Below are 27,410 nucleotides of genomic sequence, written 5' to 3'. Positions count from 1 at the left end.
AAGCAGTCCTATAGATGTTGAATATGTGGTAGTATATCCTAGATACAATATATAACACCAAATAATTTTTCCAGGTTTACTCAATCAGGATATATTGAAGAAAGGAGAAGTACCTAGGAGAACCTAGATTTCCCTGGCTCTTAGGCCAGCTGACCAATAGCTTTTAAGAAGAAGATGGTACATAAGCTGAGTGTGAAAGGTAACTAGCAATTCTAAGAAGATTAGAGAGGAATAAGCATATCATTATAGTTGGGAAAGGGCTGGATTTCTGAAGGTGAAATGGTCACAAGGTCCCCTAGCAGGTCATTTCATTTGCAGCAGAACCAGGACTAACTTGACCACTAAGCCAATGAATAGTGGTGAAGTTGGCCCCGGAGCTTTGATATTAGGCAGCATTACAGATGCATCCACGATCTCACACAAGTGATAAAGAGGAAACAGATTTAAATGAGCAACATGAAAGAAATCCGATCAGCCTTAACAAAGACATAGCCACTGTATTGGCTTGGAAGCAGTTGAAAGGAAACATCCTGATATGGAGATACTATATCTGGACGTTTTGACAGGTCAGCGTTTTCTTTCCTCTTCTCTGCTGTCTGAGCATTCCCTTGCCATCAAGTGTTCCAGGCTGCCTGGCATTCTGCCGGGTGGCCCTCACTCCCACCAAACATGTGTATATAGGGCAGGAGGTGGAGGGAGGGAAGACACTCTCTTTGAGACTGTCTTGCTCCAACTCTTTGAAAAATCTAGAGGGCTCAAAGCATTTCCTTATCTTCACAAGTTTATGTTGTACAGCAGGAAAAGGGAAGTGGAGGGAGGAAGCGATTTCTCATGTGGCTTTGTATTTGGTTCTAATTAAATGAAATCAGCTGAGACCTTGTTTTCCCACTTTTCACAAAAGAATGATGACTGGTTCTATAAATCACCAATGCACAGGTCCATGGGCACACACGCACGCACGCACACACACACACACACACACACAACCTATTGAATGTGTTAAAATATCTTCCACAGGGATTATAGCAAATCAACAACTCATCACTTGTTGTGGCCTTTTGGGGTCTCCCCTGCTGTGGCTGTGTATTGCCTAGTAAGAAATGCCTTATTTCAGGAGAGCCAGCTCATGGAGAGCCATTGAATTCATTCACTCATGTAACTTTCCCTCTGGCAGGGACTTATGTTGTCTAGACAGGAAGATGTGTGTGATTGGATTTAAAGATGCTACTTTATCCCCTGCTGGGGAGAGAGGGAGACCCATAAGCCTGAGTCTGAGAGTTCTCTGTTGGGACTCACAGGCATAGTAGCGATTTTTTTTTTGTCTTGACTGAATTGTTGCCTGGGTTAATATACCACATCAAGGAGAAGAAACACTGCAGATAGAAGTGGGAAAAAATATGCAGTTTCAAAATGGAACAGTGCCAATATGAATGATTGCCAAATTATAACAAGATACCTGTATTATTTCATAGAGTGTTAGTTGGTGCTATGACAATATCCTTTGAATAAGGTGGTGTCTTATTCAAAAATCTTTTAATTTAAAAAAATGGGGTAAGAGAAAAAAGCAAGCAGGCTGAATGAATGCTAGTATTGATTCCAAGAAAATGTGTACAGGTTATACATCAATTAATATTTATTTAATTTATCTCTTATCTTCTCAAAACATCTTCAATATAATACCTTGATGAGATTGGTTTTCTTCTTTATCTTAAGTAGGATAGTTAAGAAGTTTTAGCAGGCAGCAACAGCTCTCAATCTAGGAAGTTTTTTTCCTAGTGCAACACCTTTTCACAGCAGAGATAGTGAATTGGGTAAAGGGCCTGGAGTCAGGAAGACTCATCTTCATTAGTTCAAATCTGACCTTAGACACTTACAAACTTATGAACCTGAGCAAGGTTATCCTTGTGAGGCAAATATAACAAGTACTGTCCCCATTTTACAAATTATGAAGATTTTTTTTGAAGTGAAGTCACTTAGCTAAGTTCTTTAAGCTGATAAGTTTTGGAATCAAAATTTGAACCCAGTTCTCCTGAATTCAATTTCAACTCTGTTTTTAGGATAGCAGGCTACTTCCAGAGCAATTGACTAAAGTATTGTGAACACTATTATCTAGTTGATTGTTCCTTTGGTTGAATATTTAGATAGACAATGAAATGATATGTAAAATGGGTGTTTAGGAGAAGGGGATAATATATGCAAACGTATATTCACATTATACACATAAATAGATTTGTAGATGTGCAGACACATGTGCATATATACATACATGCAGGCACATATCACATGTGTGCATATATATGAACACAATATAATATCTGTATATATTCATGCATACATATATTAATATGTGTATACACATATACACTTTATTCTACAACATAGATTCAAAGTTCGAATTTAGACATTATCTAATCTAGAAATTCTTGACCTGGGACTGTAAACTTTAAAAAAAATTGTGTTTCAATATAATTGGTCTTGATTATACCATTTATTTTATGAATTTTAAAACATTATTCTGAGAAGGGGTCTGTACTCTTCACCAGATTGCCAAAGTGGTAGATAGATGCTATTATTATCTCGATTTTATGAGTTAAGGAAACTGAGATTGAGAATGCTTAAGTGACTTGCCCAGGATCACATTACTAATAAGTATTTGAAGGTGATTTTGAGATCAAGTCTTCATGATTCCAGGCCCAGATCTCTATATATTTTGGCATTTAGCTGCCTCTAGGAAGAAATTGAGACCAAGAGATAGGACACAATTTGGCCAATAATAGTATTTTTAAAGCTTGATTTAAATAAGCAATTAAAAATATAATTGCATTTCAAATGCACTAATGGAGCATGCTATATGAAAGAATTATGACTTGAATCCTTTTGTAAAGACTTTAGTTAAATATTTCAAAAAAATTCAGATTTTTGTGTGTGACAAGTCTTAAAATGGGGTTGGATTCTGTAGGTACAATTGCATGAGTATTTTTCTAAAGTCAATGTATCTCAGGATTGGAAGGAACCATATAAATTGTTAAATCCAATTCCTGACCAAGAATAATCTCTCTAAAATGACTTTGGGGATTCTCTCATTTATAACATGGTTTTCTTTACATCAAGTCTAAATCTACTGACTTTTGCTTTTAATTTTCCCCTCTGAGACCAAAAAGAATAAGCCAAATTCCTTTTCCACATGAAAACCCTTCAGATACGCCAAGACACTTATCCTGCATGTCCAAAGGTTTCTCTTTTCCAAAATACCAGTTTCTTTAACTACTGAATAGATTTAAGGTACTTCATTGTCTTATTCACCTTCCTTTGGATGCTCTCACTTTATTTTCTAGAATGTGTTCAGAACAACACATAGCCCTACAGATATAATTTGCCCAGAGCATGACTCAGCAGGGCTATCAGCTTCTAACATTGTATACTATGTCTCTTTTTCACTTCTCAGGGAAATGCAGCCATTTGCAGGTGAAACTTAGCTACTTGAATGCATATCATTCAACATTGTATCATGTTATTTGGCCCAAAGAGGGATACTGTGCAATAATTCCAGTGATAGGATTTTGAAAGAAGCTAAGCATCATCACTTCCTTGCAAAGTTGCCAGAAAATCTATGATCCTTACTGTCTTATGATTTCTCTTTTGAAAGAATTTTTTTTCCTCCAGCAGAGCAATCAATATTCCTTAACACTCAATCAATCCAAGTCTTCATTTCCTCATCTATAAAATGGAGGTGTTAATGTTGGTCCTCTTGATTCCAGAGGCAGGTACTTACAAGATAAGAGATGGGAATGAGTTCCAAGAGAAAGTTTAAAACACTGTAAAAATTCAGGGTTACTATTTAAATATAGAGTAGTGATCTATGTATAGTAACTTCTACCATTTTGGTTCACTTTGGCAGTTTAAGTATGCACGAGTGTAGGGTTTTGGTAGGGAAAAGGCTTTTTCCCATAAATTTTGGGGTTTTCTCCCTTATTTTGTCTTTTCTTTGTAAATAAATAGTACTTTCAATGTAACCTCAGGAAAGTAAATGCAAGGAAAGACACATATAAAGATGTTCACCAATCTATTTTATGGATGGATGCATTTATATGTATACACAAGGAGTGACATACTATGCAGAGAGAGCTGAGGAAGACAGTGAGCTGAATGAATGAAAAAAAAAATGAATGAAGGAAGGAACTTAGTCTATGAAGAGGTGAGTCAATGATTTTGATCATGCCACACATTTCCATTTTGTTTATAGAAGCCAGTCCCTGCTGTGGTAATGAAGAAGAACAGCCTCCTTGTTTTCTGAATGATGTTATTTGTTTACCTGCCAAACTACCTCGCATTTTCCCCAGGTCACAGACCAAAGCCCGTCTGGCTGCTTTCATATTATAAGAGTTATGCAAAAAATAAAAAAAAAATCCTCCCAAACCCACCCATTCAAATGAAAGAAATAGGATCTTAAAATCCCAAAATAGTGTGGAATGGAAAGGTACACATCATGTCTGGCTTCTTTTTCCCCTTGTGGCAAAAGTGACTCAAAGTTCTTGGTATTAATCCAGATAGATCACTATGGGGTTTGGGGGAACTTGATTGTGAATAGCTTACCTTTTAATATACTAGATAGTTCTTTTAGCTATCTTAGATTACAAATCCTTCTTTCTTCCCTCTTTGTTCTCTAGTATTATCCTTAAAAAAAATTTATAAGAAAAGTAAATATGAAAGGAATTCCTCTTCAGATCTATGATCCTATGAAGAGATCTAACAAACTCCTTAAAATTCTTTCTCTTGAATGACTGTTAATCGTGTTGACTTGCCCATCCCCTTCACTTAAGTTGGTCTAGATGTGTATACTTTATCTGGAGTTCCATAGAATTATTTTCTTTCAAGTTTTCTATGTAGAGAACTGTTCAGAGGTAGCAAGGTAGGATGCTCAGTCTAAATTTAAATATTTCCAGTTAGTTTTAGAACAGCAATGGACAACCACTTATTAAGTGCTCATTACTATTATTGTTCTTTCTTGCTTTTTTTCTCCAGAATTTAATTTGTTTCTTTGCCTCACTTGGAGATTAGCCTTAACATAGATGACATTCAAAAAGGAATATGTTTCTCATCTGAAAATCAATTCCTCTTAACTAGCACATCTTAGAAAAATGTTTATTTAGAATCTATTCATCTTGTTGCCATAAGCAAACACATAACCAACAGGAGAATTTTACCTGTTTCCTTTTCTTTCTTTATCCTTTACTTTAAGAAAAAGTTCTGATTAACATATTCTTTTTTTTTTTTTTTTTAATATCATCATAGTTATCTCAAGTATCTTTTCCTCTGCCCCTCCCAGGGGACAATCCCATATAACAAAAAGCACTTTTTTTGAAGAGGAAAAAAAAATCATCACATCTTATCAATATATTTTAAAAGTTCAAAAACAGATGCAATGTAGAACACCTGTGGACCTCCCATTTCCCTGAAGGGATGACTTAGGGGTGTCCTCTCATATTTCTCTATTTAAGTCCACCTTGATCTTTATAACTTTGTTAAAATTATTTTTGATTTTTTAAAATGTGTCATTCTTTCCATTTCCATTGTTTTAGTTATATTTGTGGTATTTTCTTGACTTTACTTACTTCAGTTCATGTAAATCTTTCAATATTTCTCTGTATTTATCATATACATTCTTTTTAAAAAATACAATACAATAATATTCCATTATATTCATGTATCATAATTTACTTAGCTATTCCCTAATTGACAGTCATTTACTTTGTTTTCAATTCTTAAAAATCATTTATCAAACACTTGTCATAGAATTTGATACAAAAATTCTCTTCCCCCTCAACTTAACCACTTCATTTCTTATTCTAGGTGCATTAATTTTGTCTGTACAGAAAATTTTTAGTTTCAAGTAATCATAGTTATATGTTTTATGTTTTATAATTGCCTCTACTTTTTGTTTGGTTAAGAATAGATTTATCCACAATTTAAGAGGTAGATAAGCTGCTTCTCCTCTAATTTTTTAATGGTATGATCTTTAATCTTAAAATCATATGTTCCTTTACAATATATTGTGAGAAGTGATATAAGATGTTAGTTTAAGCCTAATTTCTTCTAGACTGGTTTCTACTTTTCCAAGAAGTTTAAAAAAAATCAAATAAAGAGGTTTCCCCCCCCCCCCAATGAAATGTTTTCCACTTTATTAAACACTAAGTTATTTAATTTTTTTGTTTCTGGTTTTCTTTTGTCTAGTCTTTTCCATGGATATTTCTCACTACTTTATGTGTGTGTGTGTGTGTGTGTGTGTGTGTGTGTGTGTGTATGTGTGTGTGTGTGTGTATTCAACCAAAGTCATATCATTTTTTGATGACAATTGCTTTATAATATAGTTTGAAGTAAGGAAATGTTATTCTTCCTTCATATCTGATTCTTTTTTTTTATTCCCTTCGTAGACTTGCATATATAGTTTTTTCCAAATGAATTTTGCTTGTATTTTATCAAGTTTTATAAAGTACCTGCTTGGTAATTTGATTGGAATAGCAATAAACATATAAATTAAATTTAGTAGTATGGTCACTCTTATTATATTGACATGGTATATCCATGAGTTCTAAATATTTCTTTAGCCATTTAAATCTTTTTTAAAATTTCATTAAGGAGCACTTTATAATTGAATCTATACAAGACTTTTGTGTATTCTTGGTAAGTCAATTCTCTTTAATGAATTTTGTAATTCTTTGGAATGGTATTTCTTTGGCTATTGTTTCTTCCTGCATTTTGTTATTATTATATTGAGATGTTTTTGATTTGGGGGGATTTATTTTGTGTCTTGTACCTTTGCTGAAATGAATAATTACATCAATCTTTGTAGATTCCTTGGAATTTTCCAAATAAATCACCATATCATCAGCATCCTTTGATTTCTTTATTTTGTCACTGCTGCTGCTAGCATTCCTAGAGCTGTATGAAATAATATTTTATTGGAATATATTTTAGAACATTTTAATTTGCATATGATTGCTTTTATTTACATACTTTTTATGATATTAAAAGTGGCCCCTCTAAGCCTATACTTTGTAGAGTGGGATTTTGGAGGGGAGTATTTATTTTGTCAAAGGGCTTTTTTCTACAGCTGTTGAGATGATCATGTAATTTGGGATGTTTTGGTTTTTAATGTGATTAATTATATTGATTGTTTTTCTACTATTGAACCATTCTTACATTCATAGAATAAACCCCACTTCATCATAATGAATAATTTCTTGCATAAATCGCTGTGCTCTATTTGACAGAATTTTATTTAAAAATTTAAAGTCAATATTCATTAATGATTTTGGTCTGTAGTTTTCTTTCCATATTTTCTCTTTTCCTAGTTTAAGTATTAGGATTATATTTGTTTCGTATAAGGATTCTGATAGTGTGCTTTCTTTCTCAATTTTTTGGAATAATATTTTAAGTATAACTACTAACTGTTCTTTAAAAGTTTGTTAGAATTTTCCTGTGCATTCATCAAGGTTAGGATTTTTTTTCTTTCCTTTGGTAGTTCTTTTACAGTTGGATCTATTTCCTTCTCCAAGATTAGATTACTTCAAATCCTTATCTGGTTTTATAATAATTTGAATATTTTATATTTTAAAATATATTCCTCTATTTCTTTTTTGTTCTCAGTTTTATTAACTTATAACTATGCATATTATGTTCTGATTATTCTTTTTATCTTTTCTGGTTTTGCTCTGCTTTTATCTTGCTCATTTTTTATTTCATTTATTTGATTTCTGCTCTTTTTAATCAGATAAATTAAAGATTTGATTGATTTTATTAGTTTTTCAAAGAACTGGCTTTTAGATTTAATTGTTTCTATAGGTTTTTTTTTTGTTTTCAATTTATCTATTTCTCTTCTAATTTTAGTAAATCTTCTTTTGTGTTTATTTTATGTTTGTTTTTTTGTTGGCTTTCCAATTTAAAAAAAATGTGCATCCAGTTCATTAATCCTTATTTTTCCTATTTTGTTAATATATATTTGTAAGGATATATTATTTTTCCCTCTGAGGACTGCTTTAGGTACATCCCAAAGATTTATGTATCTTGCTTCATCATAATAATTTTCTTTTACACAGTTATCATTTTTTCTGTGATTTGTTCTTTGATCCTCTTATTATTCAACATTTCACTGTCAAATCTTTAAGCCTTTATCTTTTGGTCCGTGAACCAAATATTTTTGTTGTGTTATAGTTTGTAAGAATGACTACTTTTATATATGTGTGTATATGTATGTGCATATATACACATGTTTATGTGTATATATCTATACACAGTAAATATATATGTATAATACATATACATCCTATGTATATGTGTGTGGGCACGTATGCCTGTGCACCTGTATATTTATGCACTATTTTGGTGCTATGGTACATGATCAATTTTTGTAAAAGTACCATTGGTGTTGAGAATATATATATTCTTTTGTTGTCCCATTTAGAAGACACCATAAGATTTTTAACTCGAGTTTCTCCAGAAATTTGTTCACTTTCATAATTTCCCTTTTGTTTATCTTTCTGTTAGACATATACAAAACTGCGAGAAGAATAATGAAATCTCTCACTACTGTGCTACTGTATATGTCTTCTTGTAGCTTAGATAATGTTTCCTTTATGAATTTAGATGTTAAAGTATTTGAGCACATAAAATTGTTGTTTATCCAGTTTTCCTTTCTGGAAGTTTATTTTTGTTTTGCAACTCCTGGTTTTTTTTTTTTTTTTTTGGATTTACTTGATGCATAGTTAATTTTTTTCTATCACCTCAATTTTATTTTGTGCACGTTTTTGTTTTTATAATGTATTTCTTGTAAGGAAACAGCCCGAAGGACTTTGTTTTCTTATTCAATTTGTCATACTTTTTCTTTTTATCTGATTATTTAATCCATTCACATTCAAAGTTATTAGAGTTAGGTTTATATTTTCCTCCATCTGTCTCTAATATTGGCATTTCCCCAAATTGTTATTTTTCCCTTTTCTGTTGTAAGTACAGTACTCTGTTATTTTAGTTAATTTACCTTGATTTTTTAAAGATGATTCTATTCACATCTCTTTCCTCATCAATTCTGATCTTTTACTTGTTATCCCTTTTATTTTGAGGTTTTACTTACTTATTCCTTTTTCTTTCCTGCTTTTATTTTGTAATATAATTCTTCCTCCATTTTTTCCCCTTCTCAGTAAGTAAATTCACCCTTCCTCTCTTACCCTTTAACTAGACCTGTTCATTAGTTTTAAAAATTTCATTTTATTTGTCCCTTTCCAAAAATTATATCCTTCACTCTCTTCATTATCCTTTTTCCCCTTCTTTCTATTCTAGAACATTATTTTTTGATTCATGGTCCCTATAATTATCTGATCTTTTCCTTTTTTTCTGTATCATTTATGCTATCAAAGCTTCCAAAGTATCCATTCTAGGTTATCCTCTCTGGATGCTTTCTTTTATTGCCTGGTAGGACTTGCTCCTTAGATTCTCCTTTATTTTCTGTGTGGTTCACTCCTAGAACAATTCCATTTTTTGTGAATGTCAGAGAGAACACTGATCCATGGTAGAGCTCTTCCCCCTTCCCCCACTTCTCAGATAATTCAGTCCATTACTGATCTATATACTGACCTTGGTTATTTTTCCCAAACTAGCTTCCATATGTTGCAAAAACTCCTTGAGTCCATGCTTTCCCACATTCCTAGGTGCCAGGAGTAGATGAGTAAATTTTTCAAGGACTAAATCTCTCAGGTCACATTCAGTACAAAGTCCCCATTCCCTTTACAGACCATTTCTCTTCACACATAAAAGTATTCAAAAGTGGAACCCATCCAAACACCAAAACAAGACCTTCTTCCCTGATCTTTTTTATTTTCCTTCCCTTCCCCATAACCCATCACCCATAGGCTCATCTCTTTTTGATGCTACAGGGATCTCTTACCCCTACTTGCTAGTCTTTGATTTAACTCCAGCAAATGGTACATTCCTTTCTTTCCCCCTTCTTCCTTCCTCTCCCCTTTATCTACCCTTCCTTGTTATAATGTTGTCTACAAAAAACAAAGCAATGATTCACTGATAGGCGTGTGTTAGCAGATGTTGTGCATAATGTCCTATGCCCACCTTTGCACTGTTACATCCTCCAGACTTCTGCCTTCACCCCTGATTGCTTTTATACATTTACTATTCTCTCTGTTGCCATTCTGTTGCAGTTGCTGTCTTTGATTACTGCATTCTTCAGTCCTGCCTTTTTCTATTTTGGGTATTAGAGAAGCAAATAATCTCTTCACCTTTAATTTTCTTTCTAAAATTTTTTCAAATGCCTTTTAATGCCTTATTTTTTTCATGTAGGTTAAGATCACATTTGTAGAGTAGGTCACCCTGGGCTGCATCTTAAGTGCCATTGCTCTTCAAAACACATTATTTCATAACTTCCTATATTTTCTGAGCATTCTGAGAGAGAATATTATTATATTATTGAAATTTCCTTTCTTTTGCATTTGAAGATCTTCTAATTACTCATAGAACTTGTTTCTGAATTGAATTGTTAAATTTAATCACAATATGTCTTGGAATTTGCAGTTTCAAGTGTTTTTTTTTCATAAAGGCAATCTGTGAATTAATAAAATCAAACTTTATTTTCTGAAATTCTGGGAAGTTCTCTTCTATTATTTCTTGCTTTATGGTGTTAAGATTCTTGGCTTGTCATGTTCTTTTGGCAGACCTATGATTCTTAAATTGTCTTGTACCCTGTTTTTAAATCAGAATGTTTTGTTTACATAGCACATTTTATTTTAAACTTAAAAAAAATTTCTCTTCTCCTATATTGTTCTTTATTTCTGCATGTTTGAACTCCTAATCAATTGTTCTCTCTTTGTTTTCTTTGGTAAACTTCCCATTGAAGATTTTAGATTGTCTGTTCTGTCCATTATTTTCACTGCGTAGACAATAAATATGCTCTTATAATTCTCATTTCTCTTTTGGATCATTTAGGAAGAACATGTTGTGGTTCCATTTTTCTCCTCACATTCCAAATGGTCCTCTGTCTCATTAAGTGTTGAATCATTATTTTTTGTCCTATAGTACTTATTTACAGATGTTTGAACTTGTTTACTAGATCTAAAAGCCATATTTCTTTTTGTTGTTAATGTTTTTCCTGATGATTTATCTGCTGACGTTCATGATTTTGAGCTTTCTTCTTCCTGAGAACTTTGGTCATTTCAGTCTTTCTGCTTCATGATTTTCTCTTATTCACTTTCTGATTCTCTCCTCTGATGGTGGTTTCCTTTGGGGCTTGATCTTAAAGTATCTCAAACTCAAAGTATCTCAAAAAAGTATGCTGGGCAATTCACAGTTTATCAATGTAGTTTTCTAACCCAGGCAACTTTTAAGTAATCAGAACTGGTCCCCTCTGAGTGCTGTGTCTTCCTTCAGACTTGGCGGAGTGTTGTACATTGTCTCATACTCATATATGTGCAGATGATATCTAGTCCTATATTGTCCTGGCATCCTATCCCTCTCTGTCTGTTTCTTAGGATACCAGCAGTTCATAGAGCTCTAATACTGGTGCTATGGAGTTATTTGTTCTGGTACCAGAAGTTTAGAACTTTATGGTACTGTTGCTACGGAACTGTCTACTCCAGTAATAGTGATTAGAGCTCTGCAGTGCTGGTACTACAAGGTTGTGGTCCTTGGCAGGCTTTTACTCCTGAAAGGCTGTAACATTACTGGTTGTCTGTTCCCACCTGGGCACATTTCTGCACCTGGAACCCATGTCTCATTAATTTAGAAGAGGGAGCAGGATTGAGACATGAGGGTAGGTTTTGTTTTAAGTCTCTATTAGCTCCTTGGATCTATTAGATCCTTGCTGCTGGTAGGGTAAGAGTTGAGAAAGAGGTGTTGAATGAGCTCAATGAACATCCATTATTATTTTAAAACTTTCTTTTGAATTCTGAATGTCCTAGGTCAATGGAGGCAGTTGAAGTTGCTTTATTTTTGGAGCATAATTTCCATTTTGGAGAGGTTTGAGAGGTAGTGGGGATCAGAGAAAATGTCTAATTCTCTGTCTTGTTCATATAACCTGGAACTTATCCCTTTACTTTTATATATGCAACTACCAAATAATCTGTCTTGTCACTCTTTCCCAGTAGTTGGGCATAGCAAAAGTAGTACTGTCCAAGAGTCCTTAGATATGAATTGTTGCTCTGGCTTTGTCATTAACTTCCTGAATTATACACACATACACATACTTTCTGAGAATCAGTTTGCTCCTCTAAAAATAAAAAGGTTGGATTAGATGATGATGTCTAAGCACTTCTCAGGGCCAAGATGCTATGATTATATATCTGTCCCTTGAACAATATTGGAGAGGAAACATGATGGAAGAACTGGCCATTTATGTCTTGATTTCCCTATCCTTTATATCTCTACTAGTTTATAATTTTATATTTTATAACATATTTTTCACAGTGAGATAAGAGCCTATAAAAGTCTTCAATTATTAAGGAATAAATTGAAAATTCCATGCAGGTTAAATATAGACTACTGGTTTTGTGAAATTAAACCACATTTCATGAATTCCAAATTGGCAGCTTTCCTTTAATTCATAGGATCATAGACTTAGAATTGGAAGGTACTTTAAAGATCATGTAGGCCAACCGCTTCATTTTATAACTGAAGGAATTGAGGCTCAGAAAGTTAAAGGTCACTTGCCCAAGGTCACACAGGTAGTAAGAAGATGAAGCAAGATTCAAATACATATCCAAATCCAAACCTCTTTCCACTGTGAACATCATGCTGCCAGCAGACATTGTGGGAAATCTCTTGAATTAGAATCAAGAAACATGGTTTCATATTACAGCTCTAGTGCTTGCTGTGTGGCCATGACAAGTCACTACAGCAGTCTTGGCATCAATTTTCTTATCTGCTAAAAAAAAAAGTAGGGGATAATAATATTTGAACATTTTATTTTTCAATCTATTTTTTTTTCTGATTTGTAAACCTTAAAGCAACTTAGACATGTAAGCTTTGGTTTTAGTATTTGTAGCATTTCAGGTATGAATAGTCTCTTTTCTCAGAGTACTTTAGTTTGATTTTATTCAGATTGTGAAAAAAAAGAAAAATGTATTATATATAAATGATATATATTTATATATATAAATTTATTGTATATGTAAATGGAATAGCAAGCTGTACATAATAAATTTACAGTTTTATGTGCAATCATTTTTTATTATACTGTATCATAGAAATACTTGTTTTTCCCATACATTAAAAATAAAATAAAGGAAAAAACCCAAAATAATAAAATAAAATAATTGGACAAAATGATAGTGTAGTATATAGGCTCACTGAATCTTATGATTGAAAGACCTTTCTTGCCTGACCACGAATCTCTTCTATAGTATTCCCCACAAGTGTATGTCAAGTCTCCACTTTAACAACTTTAGTCACAGGAAAGTCCTTTTTGGGGCAGCTTGAACTGTATGGAAATTTCTCATTATTTCAAGCTGAAAGCTGCCTCTGTGTAACTTCTACTTATTAGTCCTTGTTATTCCTGTTGAGGTTAAGCAGAACAAATGTAATCCCTCTTTCACTTGCCAGTCTTTTAGATATGTTAAGATAATTATAATTTCCTGCCTTCTTTTCCTTTGCTTAACAACCCAGTTTCTTTAGTTGATGTTCACATGGCCTGGTCTCACCATTCTTGTCACTTTTCTCTGGACATATTATATCATGTCAATGACCTTCCAAAATGTGTATCCAGCATTCCAGAGAGCAGTATAGAGCAAGATCTCATTCCCCCACCTCCAAATTGTCTTCATTTTTAGTAACATAACTTAAAATGTAAGTAACAACTTACAATTACTACTGTGCTTCTGAGCCACAAAATCTACTAAAATCCCCAGGTCATTAGTCAAATGAACTCCCTTCTAAAAAAGGCTAATATTTATATAGTGATTAAATGTTTGTAAAACACTTCCTATATATTATCTTTTATGTTCCACACAATAATACTATTAGGTATGTGCTGTTATGATTTCTATTTTACTATTGAGGAAATTGAACCTGGGAGAGGCTAAGTAATTTACCTAAGGTTACATAATTAGTAAATATCTGAAGCAAGATTTGGTCCGTCAGTTATGCTATATAGCCACATCTCCATTATCTTTCTAGTAGCAAATTTAGATTTTTTTTGAATTGAAGAATTGTCCTTCCCTTTATTAGTAAATTAGTAGAGTCTCCACTAAAGTGTCAGTTTTCTAGGAGAAAATTTTACTGTTTAATTTTGAGCTTTAACTGTCCCATTTACCTGCATTTTTGCTTTTTTCTCTTATTCCATAAATTAAATGGAGATATATTATTATGAAAACACATTCTCTTTCTTCCTCCACCCCCTCTTCTTAGTCTGGAGCCCTTACTACTGTAGACCAGGATCTGGTTTCCTGCAGCTCTCAGAAAAATTAAAAATAATATCTAAAAAGTGATTCAGGTATAGGCGAAAGTGAAGATACCAAGAATACTTTTCTCTTTCTAACAAGGTCTTTTGTCAAAAGGTAGTCTGTAGGAAATGCTTAGCTTAATAGCTTTAAATTAATTTAAAATATGACATTTTAATTCCTTGACCCCAAAATCTTGTTTGTTGAATATGAACATCAATGTTTTATAGTGTACCAAAAGTTTGAGGTTTTGGCTGGGTATGGGGGCAGTTTGTCCTTATGATGGGTGTGGAGGAAAGCTAATGCATTAAGTCCCTGTCTAAGGGGGAGTGGTGAATTAATCAGTTTCTATTTACAAAGATACCCCCGATGAATGAAGGAAAGATTGTGTGTGTGGGGGAAGGGAGGCTGAATTTGGCCCTGAATTCGATTACCTTAATGTTCTTCTCTCTGATCTCTCTGAGCTGTTTTCTATGGCTTCCTTAGGGCTTCAAATGTGGACATGGTAATTGAAAACAAATTTAGCATGTTTCAGGCCATAAAGTCTCCTTTCAGCTTGCTCACTAGCTATGCGGTAGATATGTCTGTTTTTAATTTCCAGTGATGTGAGAAATATAGAATGACTTGATTCTTAATTTAGAATATTGAGAGAGGAACAGAGAGAGAGAGAAAGAGAGAGAGAGAGAGAGAGAGAGAGAGAGAGAGAGAGAGCTATTTAAGTTTGAGCTTCTGTTCCTATTTTGTGATTCATAATGTGCCTTTAAAAATTGTACTATTGATGAAGCTTATGTTCCTCTATAATGACAAAAATATACATGAGTGCAGAATTGTGGTATACTGAGTTGCTTAAGCAAGCATTTGGGCACTTTTTTATGGGCACCTTGGAAATGTGGTCATCTCTGCATGGAACAGGGCATCTGAGTAAAAAGGGCACAGCCAACTGAGACACAACCATTTAGAACAGGAAGTCTGAGAATACTTTATACAATTGAAACTGCAGGGGAATTCAGGGAGGCAGAGTGTAATTATCTAAATTGAAAGGGGGCCAAAGTGTCAGGGGGGACAACTCTTTGTCATGGAGAAGGGACACTGTGACTCTGAATAGTGGCAACTGCTCTAAACTGAAGGGTTTAGATTTCACCAGGAAATCATGCTCGTGACATCTTTGAACTATTCAGGAGAAATGCTTATTCTTTTGGTACGTACATCAAGCCCTGAACTACATTGCATGATACCATTGTTGATTGCCTAGTCATCTGTTGATGGCAACATACCTTTGATGTTTGATGTTGAGGATAGAGTGGGTGGTAATAGAGACTTCTCCATTTTTGTCTTTCCTGCAGGAGGATAGGTGGAGAAGTTTTAAATGCATTTGTTTGACATTTTTCCCCCTTTGAAAGAGCCCTTAATATTCTCAGAGAATCTTTTTAAATCTTTCTATTTGCAAAATAGAATGTTTTTTTTGTTTTTTTTTTTTTTTAAAACGTGCCTTATTAGATAATCGCTAACTCCAGTTTCCAATCAAAATGATACCCTGCAATGGAATGTGGAACCTTAGGATATATACAGAACATAGGATTAAGATCTGGGAGGGATCTTAGAGATCATCTTTTGTGAAGGTTTTTCGGAGGCAGCCTTAGTCTCAGTTGAAATAAATAATTACTCCAAAATCGCAGCCAGCTGATAAAAGTTCAGATCTTTTATTGTGTCCTTCAATATAGTCCAGTTAGCCCAGAGGCCCATCTCTCCCAAGAGCTCTTGCAGCTTTGTCTTTGGCTTCTGCCTCTGCTTTCTTCAGCCTCCAGCCAGCACCAAGGTATTTTATTATCATTATTTGTTTTTAGAAGAGTTAAATTCTAATTAGGTTATTGTAAGTCTTAGTTTCTAATTTGATGCCTCTCCAATTAATACTTATTTAACTGACTTCTGTGTCTTTGTTAGAACACAAATAGCAGAATCATTGTGTGTATATATGTGTGTTTTAAAAATGAACTCTATGTCATTTTTTACATTAAAAGTTAAATGCAAATTTTTGGAACCACATATGCTTGCCAAAGAAATAAGAACAATAAAAAAGCCTCCTTTCTCAGTGTCTATATAGAAATTTTAAATTTGGGATGAAATATTTCTAGGCCTGTTGCATCTGTACGGTGTTACAGTTGGAAATGAATCAACTTCCTAAAATCCTGAGCTGTGCAAAGTAGTTTCTAGCATTTTTTTTGTGTGTATGTGGAGGAGGAGGGTCAGGAAGTTCACTGAAGTACAATTTGATTTTAGTAAAATATTTTTCAGCAAATTGCCTTTTTGAACTTCATTTTTTTCCAGAGATAAACACTCCCATATTTCTGATTTTCTGAAATGAGTTTTAAAGAATATCAGCTAACATTTATGTATTGCTTTAAATTTTGTAAAGTATTTGATATCCACTTTTTTCCCTTGTATCTTCTTGTATCCCTGTGAGGTAAGTACTACAGGTAAAAATAGTATCCATATTTTACAGAATGAGGAAACTGAGGCTGTGAGAAGTTAATAGCAAGTTAACAATCACTTACATAATCAGTAGGTACAGAGAACTGTTCTCATAAATTGGGAAACACCACAAAGTATGAACTTTTATCACTAGGCTCTGAGTTGGGACTTGGGGTTGAGAGGACAGTAGTATCCTAAGCTATAACATACAGAGAAGAAAAATAAAGAACACATTTTTATTTCATTATGTTTTAAAACTTTTCCTTATTAAAACTTGAAAAACCACGATTCCTTTCATGGGGAGAAAAGATTTTATATGAACAGAAAAAGAGTTTATATGAAATCATGGGTTTTTTATGTACACTTTGTGTTTTTTTAAACATATAATCCATTTAACACAGATGTTCCAAAACTCTCCTGTTTCTCTGTGCCTCTTCCTGAACATCTCTGTGCTCTCTTCTGTTTGATGTAATGACTTTCATAAATGTCTGCATTTTTAATGCTAGAAAATTCTGCTATCCATAGCATATAGGAATTTGATTTTTTTGGTAAGCCAAATCATATGTGTTACACTGAAGCCTTAAATGGATCATCCTTAATACAAAAGAGGATAGTTTTCAAACTTTATATAGATCACACAATATTCCTAGGAGGAGGTCGATCTCTGTTTTCTTGACCAGATTCCTCCCCCCGCCGCCAAATAATTCTCATGACTTTTGAATAAGAAGACCTAAGTTCAAATTCTGGTTCTGATGTTTATTTATTGTATGTATCTCTGAACAACTCAATTAACCTCTTTGGTTCTGGGTTTCCCAATATGTGAAATGAGGCGGTTGGTTTGGATAATCTCTAAAGGCTTTCCCAATTTTCACTCTGATGATCCTTTGTGATGACCTACAGGATCATTCTTTATACTTTGACTTATATGAATTGTCTCAGTCCGTCCAATGGAATTGATATTTTACTGATATTTTGGAATTATATATATTATATATTATGAAATTGATATTTTACATCCAATTTTACTAATATTTGTAACTGAGTTTATCAGAAAAGTTTCCTCTGAAATATAAGATACATTGTTCTATATTGTTCTGTAGGTAAAATCTTTCAAATGTAGACTAATGGTTCTAGTTGTTGCCTAGGTTGCCCTGGGTTGTGAAACTTTGTTATTATGTGGAAACTTTGTAAATTGCATTGGTGGGTTGTTACCCTTTCAATCCATGTTTCTCCATTATATGAGTTCTGCCTGTATCAAAGACAGATGGATTTCAACTCAGTAGAAGAAAAAAAACTTCCTAAAAACTTAGAGATGTCTAAAAATATTATGGATAACTCAGAACGTAGTGAGTTTCCCCATTATTGGATGTCTTCAAGTAGAAGAGAAGTGACCATTTTTGGGGGGGATATTATAAATAGAATTCACATATTAGGTGAAATGTTGTTGGCCCAGATGCTCTTCAAGATTCCTTCTAAATATTGTGATTCTACAAATCTTTGAAAGTCTTTGATTGGACTTCATTGTTAGAAAGATGAATAGAACTTGAGTTTTGGTCAAATGGTCAAATAAGGTTGTGTTTAAAAAAAAATTTCATTGATCTTTAATTTTTATAAAGCCTACACTTCCCAAGCTATACCCTCTACTATTATTCCTTCTACTGTCATTCACCATAACAAAGAATAAATCATAAAGGAAAATTTTCAGAAAAACTAACCAATATGTAGAAGAATTCTAATTTTCTCTATAGTATTTCACAACTGTAGTCAACCATATCTTCAAAGAAGGATGGGGAAGTGCCTTCATCTTATCTAGTCTTTGGGGCCAATCTTGGTTATAATTTTTAATTCTATGAAATTATGATTTATAACATAATTATAACAATTTTCAAAATGTATTGTTTTGTTATTGTAGTTATTCTCACTTCCATTACTATAGAAATTTTAAGTATTGTTTTTATGGTTCCACTTACTTCATTCTGCATCATGTCTTTTGTCTTCTCACGTTTCTCTGATTTCATCATATATGTCATTTCTTCTATTATATTCGTGTACCACAACTTGCTTAGCTCTTCTTTACTTGCCAGGTATCTTCTTTTGTTTCCAGTTGGATGAATTTTGAGTGAAATTGTTGTGAAATTTAAATGGGTTTTAGAAACTTCATTTTTTTTTTTTAACTCTCTGGTCTCCTTTTCAGGAATTGGTAAGACAGACTTGCCTTTTTCTTTCCTCACACTTTTTAGAGTTCTTTACTTTTGTCTTCTTTACATTTTTTTTTTCATGTAGAATCTTCATTTATGTCCTCCTAAAATGCTTCATTAAGGCTTGAAGATGACCCTAGCTTCTTAAAATCTTATGACAGATATTACACTGGAAGTATTTCTCAAGGTATCCTTAGGACAGAACAGGAAAATATCAGTCACAACAGACATTTTCTGATGCCTGTTATTTTTACTTTAGTTTTGTTTTTTACAATGCATTGTTCTAGATACGGGGTGAGGGGTATACAAAAAGCTGACATAGGCCTAACTTTTAAGGAACTTGCAGCCTAATGATGGTGGAACAATAGATTCAGGCTACTTGTTAGACTCCAGGATCAATTTTGACAATTTAATATATCCGTCTTTGATTTAATTTAATATATCCTTCTTGTTCTCTTTCAGAAAACAAGCCAAAGTTCCAATTTTATTAAGACCCTTAAGTTCTAAAGAGTCTCTTGGCCTCTTTTAAAATGAATGAGCTCACTGATCATTGCTTTGAACAAATTTTCCTACCTTTGTGGAGAGGGCAGGTTGAGGGGAGAGATCGAGGAAAGAATTTCTTTAGGCTGAATAGTAAGGACTTCTTATTCAATCTCCTTGTCTATTGTCATTATATCCTGAGAACTTTAAATTTCTATGGCTTTTCACCTGAATGCTTCTGTTGTGAAACTCTAAATGACTTTTGGAGGGATTTTGGAATTGGCTAGGTGGCATAGTAGATAGAATACCAGCCTTGAAGTCAGAAGGACCTGAGTTCAAATTTGACCTCAGTCACTTAGACACATAACACTTCCTAGCTGTGTGACCCTGGGCAATTAACCCCAACTGCCTCAGCAAAAGAAGAAAAAAAGAAGGAAGAAGAAGAAGGAAGAAGAGTTTTAGTCTCACTTTTGTCACTGATTAATTATGTGCCTATCCCTTCTAGCTATAATATTCTAAGATTATTGAGCACTTCCAATGTCCTATATTGAGTATTTCTGCTTTACTAAACACATAGGACTGCTTCACAATTATGTTGATCGTCTTTCTCATTTAATCTTGTTCCTTTCTCATTCACTCAAGTGGTACTGATTTCATTTTTGATTTATCTCATCTTTGGGTAATCAAATCATTCTTTAGACAAAAAGCTCTCACCAAGGTTAGATGGCTTTACTCATTCTGCGTGCTGCTTAAAGTACTAAAAGAAATTGTTATTGCATGGCAAATTGTACAATAGAAGCATTTTGAGGACAGTTACTGTTTCATTTTTGTCCTTGAATTTTCAACACCTACTACTAGACACAAGTTTAAATTTAGCAAATATTTATCAAGTGCTTATGAAATCCATAGCACTAAGTTAGAGGGTGGGGAGGATAATTTCTTTGGGCCACAGTTTTGCCATCTACAAAATGGGGGAGAGGTACTAAAATTGATGTCCCTTCCTGCTTTAAATTTCTGGTCCTATAATCCATAATAAAATGTAATCCTCTTAAAAGCAAGTTTAATTTCTTTTATCCCCAGCATTTAGCTCAATACCTGGCAAATTTTGAATTATAAAGCACCCAGCACAGAATTTTGTATAAAATGTGTACCTAAAATTTTAAAAATTGAATTAAATTGAAATTTTGGAAGCCATTCATGTCACTTCCATGAAGGAGCAATTTTCTTACACAGAGATTTATAGAAAGATCATTCTCATTCTTACAATTTTCCATTCATTGTTTTCTTTGAGGAATTCACTTGTTTCCAAATCCTTCATTATCCTGGGCGGAACCATCTCTTCCTAACCTTACTGATCAAGACACAAAAAACATAAAAACTATCTGGTCCTCTCTGAAGTAGCTTAAAGGGCATGATTCAGAGATCACCAAGTCTCATTCTATCCTCACTGTGCCTTAATTTCCTTAAGCACATAATACTATTGTGGATAAGAGATAAAGCTTTTGATAATGGAAGAAAGAGATGACATTATGCCACCAGAATTTACCTTCTGCATTTGTTGTTCTATTGCTGTCAGCCTCTTCTAAAACTTTTGAGAGCTAGGATGAAAAAGATATTTGCTTTTCCTTGGACACCAACCTAAAAAACACTACAAAACTACCAATTTTACCCATCTGATTAACTGATAATATTAACAGATAGCATATTCCAGTTGATGTGCTATGCATGTAGACTTAGATTTTTGTTTTTATTCTCCACTGCCTATCTAATTGTATATTAGGCACTTAATCATTTGTGGTAGGTGTTCCATTAGTGGTAGATTTTGCAAATCATTTTAGTTATCACTTGACTTTAATTCATTTCCAGCTTCTCTCTTCATGATTTTTTTCTTTAGATGAACCCAGAAAGAAAATTTTACATACTTCTGCAGTGTGTTTATACTAGAGATATGTAAACATCCATGTTTGTTCATAATTAGGAAACTGAGCTGAATATGAATTCTTATGAATACTATTTACATATGTATATATACTATATGAGCTTATGTTTGTTTATGGAAAATTGGCTCAACAAAATACCATTTGTTGTTATAGGATTAGAGATTTCAGAACTGGATAACACCTAAAAGATATCTAGGATATTATCCCCTCCTCTTATGGAGAAATGATCTGTCCAAACTCATGGAACTGGTTTCCTAGGAAAGTCTCAAGACTTTGGCCTTAGAACTTTTTCTCTACCTCCCCTATCGTTAACTCTCTAATTTGATTGTTTTTTGGGGAAGATTACTTATTTCCTTATGGTACAATAATGTTTGTTTTGATTTTTTTCAACAGCTTCATGGTTACATGGAGAACAAACCCCTGGGCCTTCAGATCTTCATTGGGACAGCAGATGAAAGGATACTTAAGCCACATGCTTTCTATCAAGTCCACCGGATTACGGGGAAAACAGTCACCACAACTAGCTATGAGAAAATTGTGGGCAACACCAAAGTGCTGGAAATCCCACTGGAACCAAAAAACAACATGAAAGCAACGTAAGGTCTCAGGAACAATGAATGACACTAATGATGTGAGAGAGAGGCTTGACCCTTTCTCTACTAGACTGTAAGTTCCTTGAAGGCAGGAACTGTATCTGGTTTCAGGAATTTGAAGGGTTGTCACAAGGATGAGGGATTATACTGAAGAGGCCAATGGGAAGATAACTGGCTGTAGTGGCAGAGAACCTGAATTTAAATTCCATCTCTTATACTTAAATGATTGTGTGACTTTGGGCATGTTATTGAACCTGACTTTCCTATTATGTAAAATGAGGAGAACAGAACTTCTGAGTTCCTTTCCAGTTTGATCCTTTGTTCTTCTTGGCTCTAAAGGACATGATGAAGAGCAATGAATAAAAATTGTAAAGAGGCAGATTTGGGGGTCAATATACAGTGAAAAACAACTTTCTAAATATTGGAACTTTTTTAAAGCTTGAATGCCTTAGAGATGAGCTGACTGGCACTAGAGATTTTTAGATAGAGCCTGTGGGACCACTTTTCAAGATGTGCTGGAGAGGAGTCTTTTTAAATTTCAGGATGAAATAGGCAAACTCTGAAAAACCTTTCCAATTCTCAAACTCTATGATTCTAGAATCTTTGTATCTTTTCCAATAGCTTGCATGACATTCTGCATAGCTGTTTATATGTGCAGTTTCACTGATAAGGCAGGCTGGTTAGGGGTTCCAAGTTGTTAAGTGAAGAATGTATTCTTGTATCAATTTTTCTATGTTCTATCAAGAAATTTTGGACTTCAAGGAATGGGTGATAAAATTGGGGGGAAAAGTTGCCTAAAGGAATACTTTTCTTATCATTATTTTATTTAAATTGCTTTGTAATTGCTTTTTATACCAGTGTAAATTAAGGACTGAAATTTATGAATGCCTGGGAATTTCTTTCTCTGTTGTGCCTGTAGAACCATTTAGATTAAACATAAGAACTGTTTTTAGCCGTGACTGATCTTTAATACTGGGTAAGACACATAGCGGTTGCAAATGGTGTTCTAAGCCTCATGCTTTGTCTTTGTCAGCATCGACTGTGCTGGAATCCTGAAGCTTAGGAATGCAGATATTGAGCTGCGGAAAGGAGAGACAGACATTGGGAGAAAAAACACAAGGGTTCGCCTAGTTTTCCGTGTGCACATCCCAGAATCCAGTGGGAGGATTGTCTCTCTGCAAGCTGCATCTAATCCTATTGAATGCTGTAAGTAGAGTTCAGTGTTCGTGTTTGTTATTTCTATTTCTAGACCCTTGTTATACATTACCCACCTCTCTGGTCATTCTGATGAGTCATAGATATAATTCTCAATATTTTGGTAGTACATGGCAATTTATAACACTCTTTAAATACATTATGGAGGGCACTTTCAAATGGATTGGAAGGAATTTACTAAATTTTGTAGTTAGAAATTTGTTTGAATTCTAGTTCTGTTCTTTAGTTTTAAGGATCTTGCAAAAAGTATTATCCTTCCCTAGATCTCAGTTTCTTCATCTGTAAATTCAGAACTAGTGTTATATTATTCCATAATTCATTATCTCCTTTGATCTTCATAACAAATCAGTAATGTATATTTGAGGGTGGAGTGAGAGGTGAGCATAGCATAAAAGGAAGAAGCTAGGTTAGAGGTGGGGGGATTTGGGTCTAAATTCTGGTTCTGATTCCTATTAGCTCTGTGACCAAATCAGCCTCTCATTCTCGGCTTTCTCATCTGCAAAACAGGTAAGAGAATCTGCATAGACTTTACCATGTCTTACTGTTGATGAGAAAACCAAGGGCAGAGAAAATGAACAATGTTCTCTCACAATGATAGAAGCTGAATCCTTTAAGTATTTTCTCTGGGATTATTATTTTTTTTATTAATGGGTGATTTTCTTGGTTATAGAAAAAAAGCAGATCTCCAGTTGCATTTAAAAAATCCCACAAAGCCTTTCATAGGTAATCTAATGTTTTGTTAGCAAATCTTTATGTGTTTACCAGAGCTCTCATTTTTTTTATTCAAAGACATAGTTTTGTTCTTGGATATTGTAATAATAGCCTGAATGAACTCTTTGTTCTTTGTATACATTCTCTAGTTCTTTTCAGAATCTTTTAAAGCCAGGGTGTATCTGGCTCAGTTGATTAAATTCAGATTTATGTTTTGTCCCATCCAAGAGATTAAGCTTGAGTCCACCTACACAAAAATACTGTACAAAACAAAACAACCAAATAAATGAAAATCTGGTTGAATTTGTTCCAGTACCCATTGATTTGAAAATAGTCCAAGTGATTTGATAAAATGTAACTCATATTCAGAATTATCAGTGGTTTGTTTCTAGTGTGTAGTGAAAAGAATACTGGACCAATACTCAGGAAACCCAAGTTTTAGTTTCAATTTCCTCTCTGTACTAGCTACGTAAATCTGGGCAAGTATTTTCCCTTCTCTTGGACTTAGATTTCCCATCTCTAAAATAAGATATTTAGAAAGGATGGCTTCCAAAATTCTTGCCAGTCCTGACAGTCTAAGAGTCAATGGTTTGTGTGTGTAGACCTAATCCTCACATATCATAAAGGCTGTTTTCCCTGCCATTGGCAATAGGAAAAGGGAATGGGCTTAATTAATGAGAAAAAAGAGAGAGACTATCAGACAAACAAAACAAAACAAACACTGATGAAGAATTAGAATTAGATATTAACATAAATCACAGTGTTGTATGAAGTAATAGAATCACTTTCAAAAGGAAGAGGAAAGATAAAGTACAATTTGTATTTGTGTGTGTGTGTGTGTGTGTGTGTGTGTGTGTGCTATAGGAAGGGTAAAGAAGGCAGATGGAATGGAGGAAAGGAGTACATGATTTTATAGTCTTTTGTAGAATTGCACTTTCTGAGATTAAAGTGGAGACTATATTGAACTAATGAGTTCTCCAGAAGAGTTTTGATTTTTCCCCCCTGATATTTTGCCTTTTTGGAGTTTAGTATAGTGAGATAGCTAGAGGATTCTAGAGAGAGATTGAAAGGTAAGTAGGGAGGGAAAACAAGTACTTAATAATTAGAGTAATTCTAGTATCCACCTCTCCATCTACACATACACACCATCCTACTCCTTCCTACTCACCCCACACCTGTCTCCTTATTTGTAAGATGGCTGGGTACTTACTGTTAATCACTTACATATATTTTCATATAGTCAATACCCCTGTTCTTCAGTTTGAAAGGAAAATCATCTTGAGATTTTTGTTACTTTGGGGATTCATCATTTTCAAATTTTTATCTTATGACAAATTTTCACCCTGATGAGGCTTTGGGTTTAGGGAGGGAGAGCCATCTGGAGAAATAGCTGTTTACTTGCTTGCTTGTCTAGAGTGACTAGTGAGTCACTGGGTGAGCAAAAAGAATGTCAATCTAATCCATCTCCATTTATTTCTGGGGCAGATGAATGGATTATGGAAAGCAGTTAAGTGGATGAGTACTTATTTGCAAGGATAATTAATTAATTTGCTTTTGATGCTGAAATTCAGTTCCCATCTAAGTATGCAAGTGCAAATTTATAACCGTGATAATTAGTCAAACTTCCTAAGATAACCAGAAGCATATTTGAGATGCTTCACAGTGGGTGTGTATTTCACACAAAAAGGGCCCACTTCTGACTTTTCACACATGGTCAGATTAGCTTTCTTCTCTCTACTGCCTCATCTGGACAGTGGTGACAGCAATAGCAGCAACATAGCAGCCTTAGCTGCTCAAGAGGATAGGGGAAAATACCCATTCCTGTCAGAGTTCCTGGAAATGCCATTCTTTCTAATTGTGACTCACAACAGATCTAACCACACTGGGGGTAGAATAGGAGGTGTGATTCTCATTTTGTACAACTGTCTTCATTTATTTCCTTTTAGAGAATACTAAGGCATATACAAGGCTAACCCCAAACCTAGGAATAAATATGTAATTTCATACTTTGATAGATTTTTTTTTTTTTTTTTTTACTGATTTGCTATAACCTTTTCTGAAAGTATATTCTTAACAAGTAGAAGTTCAGAATTTCCTCACTTAGCTCTCCCATCACTCTTCCCTCATCTTCTTATTTCCCTTTCTGACTTGGAATATTAGCTGTCACATAAGAAAGATTGCAGCTAAAGGTTGGTGTAATGCATTGGTTGATTCAAAGTTATAAAACTAGAGTTCTTTTTTTTGTTTGTTTGTTTTGTTTTGTTTTTGAGAGAGAAACCTAGAATCATATTCTCTTGGAAATAGTAGGATCTTCAAAAGTTTTATAGTCAAACCTAATACTGAACAAGATCTTGTCTGCATACCCAAACTTTTGTTTGAAGGCTTACAGGAAGAGGAAAATTCTCTGCCTTGCACCCATCCGCTCACCCACCTAGCTATCCACTTTTGCAAGGTGGTCTTTTCACTTTGAAATAGTTCTAATCATTTAGAACTCTCCTAAATCAAAACTGACCTCTTTTCAATATATAACTAGTTTTCCTAGTCTTGCCCTATTATCCAAACAGAACAAATTTAATCACAGCAAAATCTACTATGTTAAAACAGTTCTCAAGTTCTCTCTAGGTCTTGTATTCTCCAGGCTAAACTTTCTCAGTTCTCAAAGACACTTATTAATCTGGTTACCTTCCTCTACATACTTCCTGGCTTGTGTCCTTTCTAAATTTTAGCATCTTGAACTTTACATAAAACTTCAGATGTGGGTTGCTCCAGGCAGAATACAATGATACAATTAGCTTTCTTAGACTGTACCCCATGCCTTTCTTTACATAATTAAAATGATACTGACTTTCTTGGTTATCATTTTACACTGTTGACTCGGATTAGTTTGCATATTTTAAACTGCCTCTATCAAGAGACAGAAATAGCCTGTGCATTTAATTTTTGCCCTTTAATTCATCACTGATACGCTTCTGGTTATTATTATCATCACTACTTCATTTTTTTTTCTTCAAGATAAATGAGATTTTTTTTAAAAGGAGAAACAGTAATCTGGAAATGACCAATGCCATTTTTTTTAACTTATAAAATGAAGAGATTCAAAACTCAAAGATTTCCAAAGTACCTTACACTTTTGACATTATGCATTTATAAAGAAGAACCTTTTGCAATTGACAAATTATTTGCCTTACATCCTGAGAAGTAAATATTATTGTTGACCATTTTAAAGATGGAGTAACTGAGGCTCAACGAGGGAAAGTAAAGTAGTAAGAGGTGGATCCGTGGACTCAAATCCATATCATTTGATTCTAATTATTATTTTCTCCCTACTATACCACCTTCCCTTTTAAGATCAGTGATTTGGGGTCTTATGGA

General features: G+C 33.9%; 1 protein-coding gene across 7 annotated transcripts in view; it reads left to right on the top strand.

Moving 5' to 3' along the window:
- Positions 1-27,410, top strand: part of NFATC2 (nuclear factor of activated T cells 2) — a 180,519-nt gene that overhangs the window by 58,776 nt on the left and 94,333 nt on the right. For all 7 annotated transcript variants that reach the window (XM_031951640.1, XM_031951639.1, XM_031951638.1 and 4 more), the window contains exons 4-5: positions 21,913-22,115; positions 23,146-23,318. In XM_031951640.1, the coding sequence (XP_031807500.1) occupies positions 21,913-22,115; positions 23,146-23,318 (376 nt within the window). The remainder of the gene's footprint in view (positions 1-21,912; positions 22,116-23,145; positions 23,319-27,410) is intronic.

The sequence above is a fragment of the Sarcophilus harrisii genome, chromosome 2 (assembly GCF_902635505.1).
Source record: "Sarcophilus harrisii chromosome 2, mSarHar1.11, whole genome shotgun sequence".
NCBI lineage: Eukaryota > Metazoa > Chordata > Mammalia > Dasyuromorphia > Dasyuridae > Sarcophilus > Sarcophilus harrisii.
Note: the sequence above shows the minus strand (reverse complement) of the source record. Positions and strands in the feature narration are given on the sequence as shown.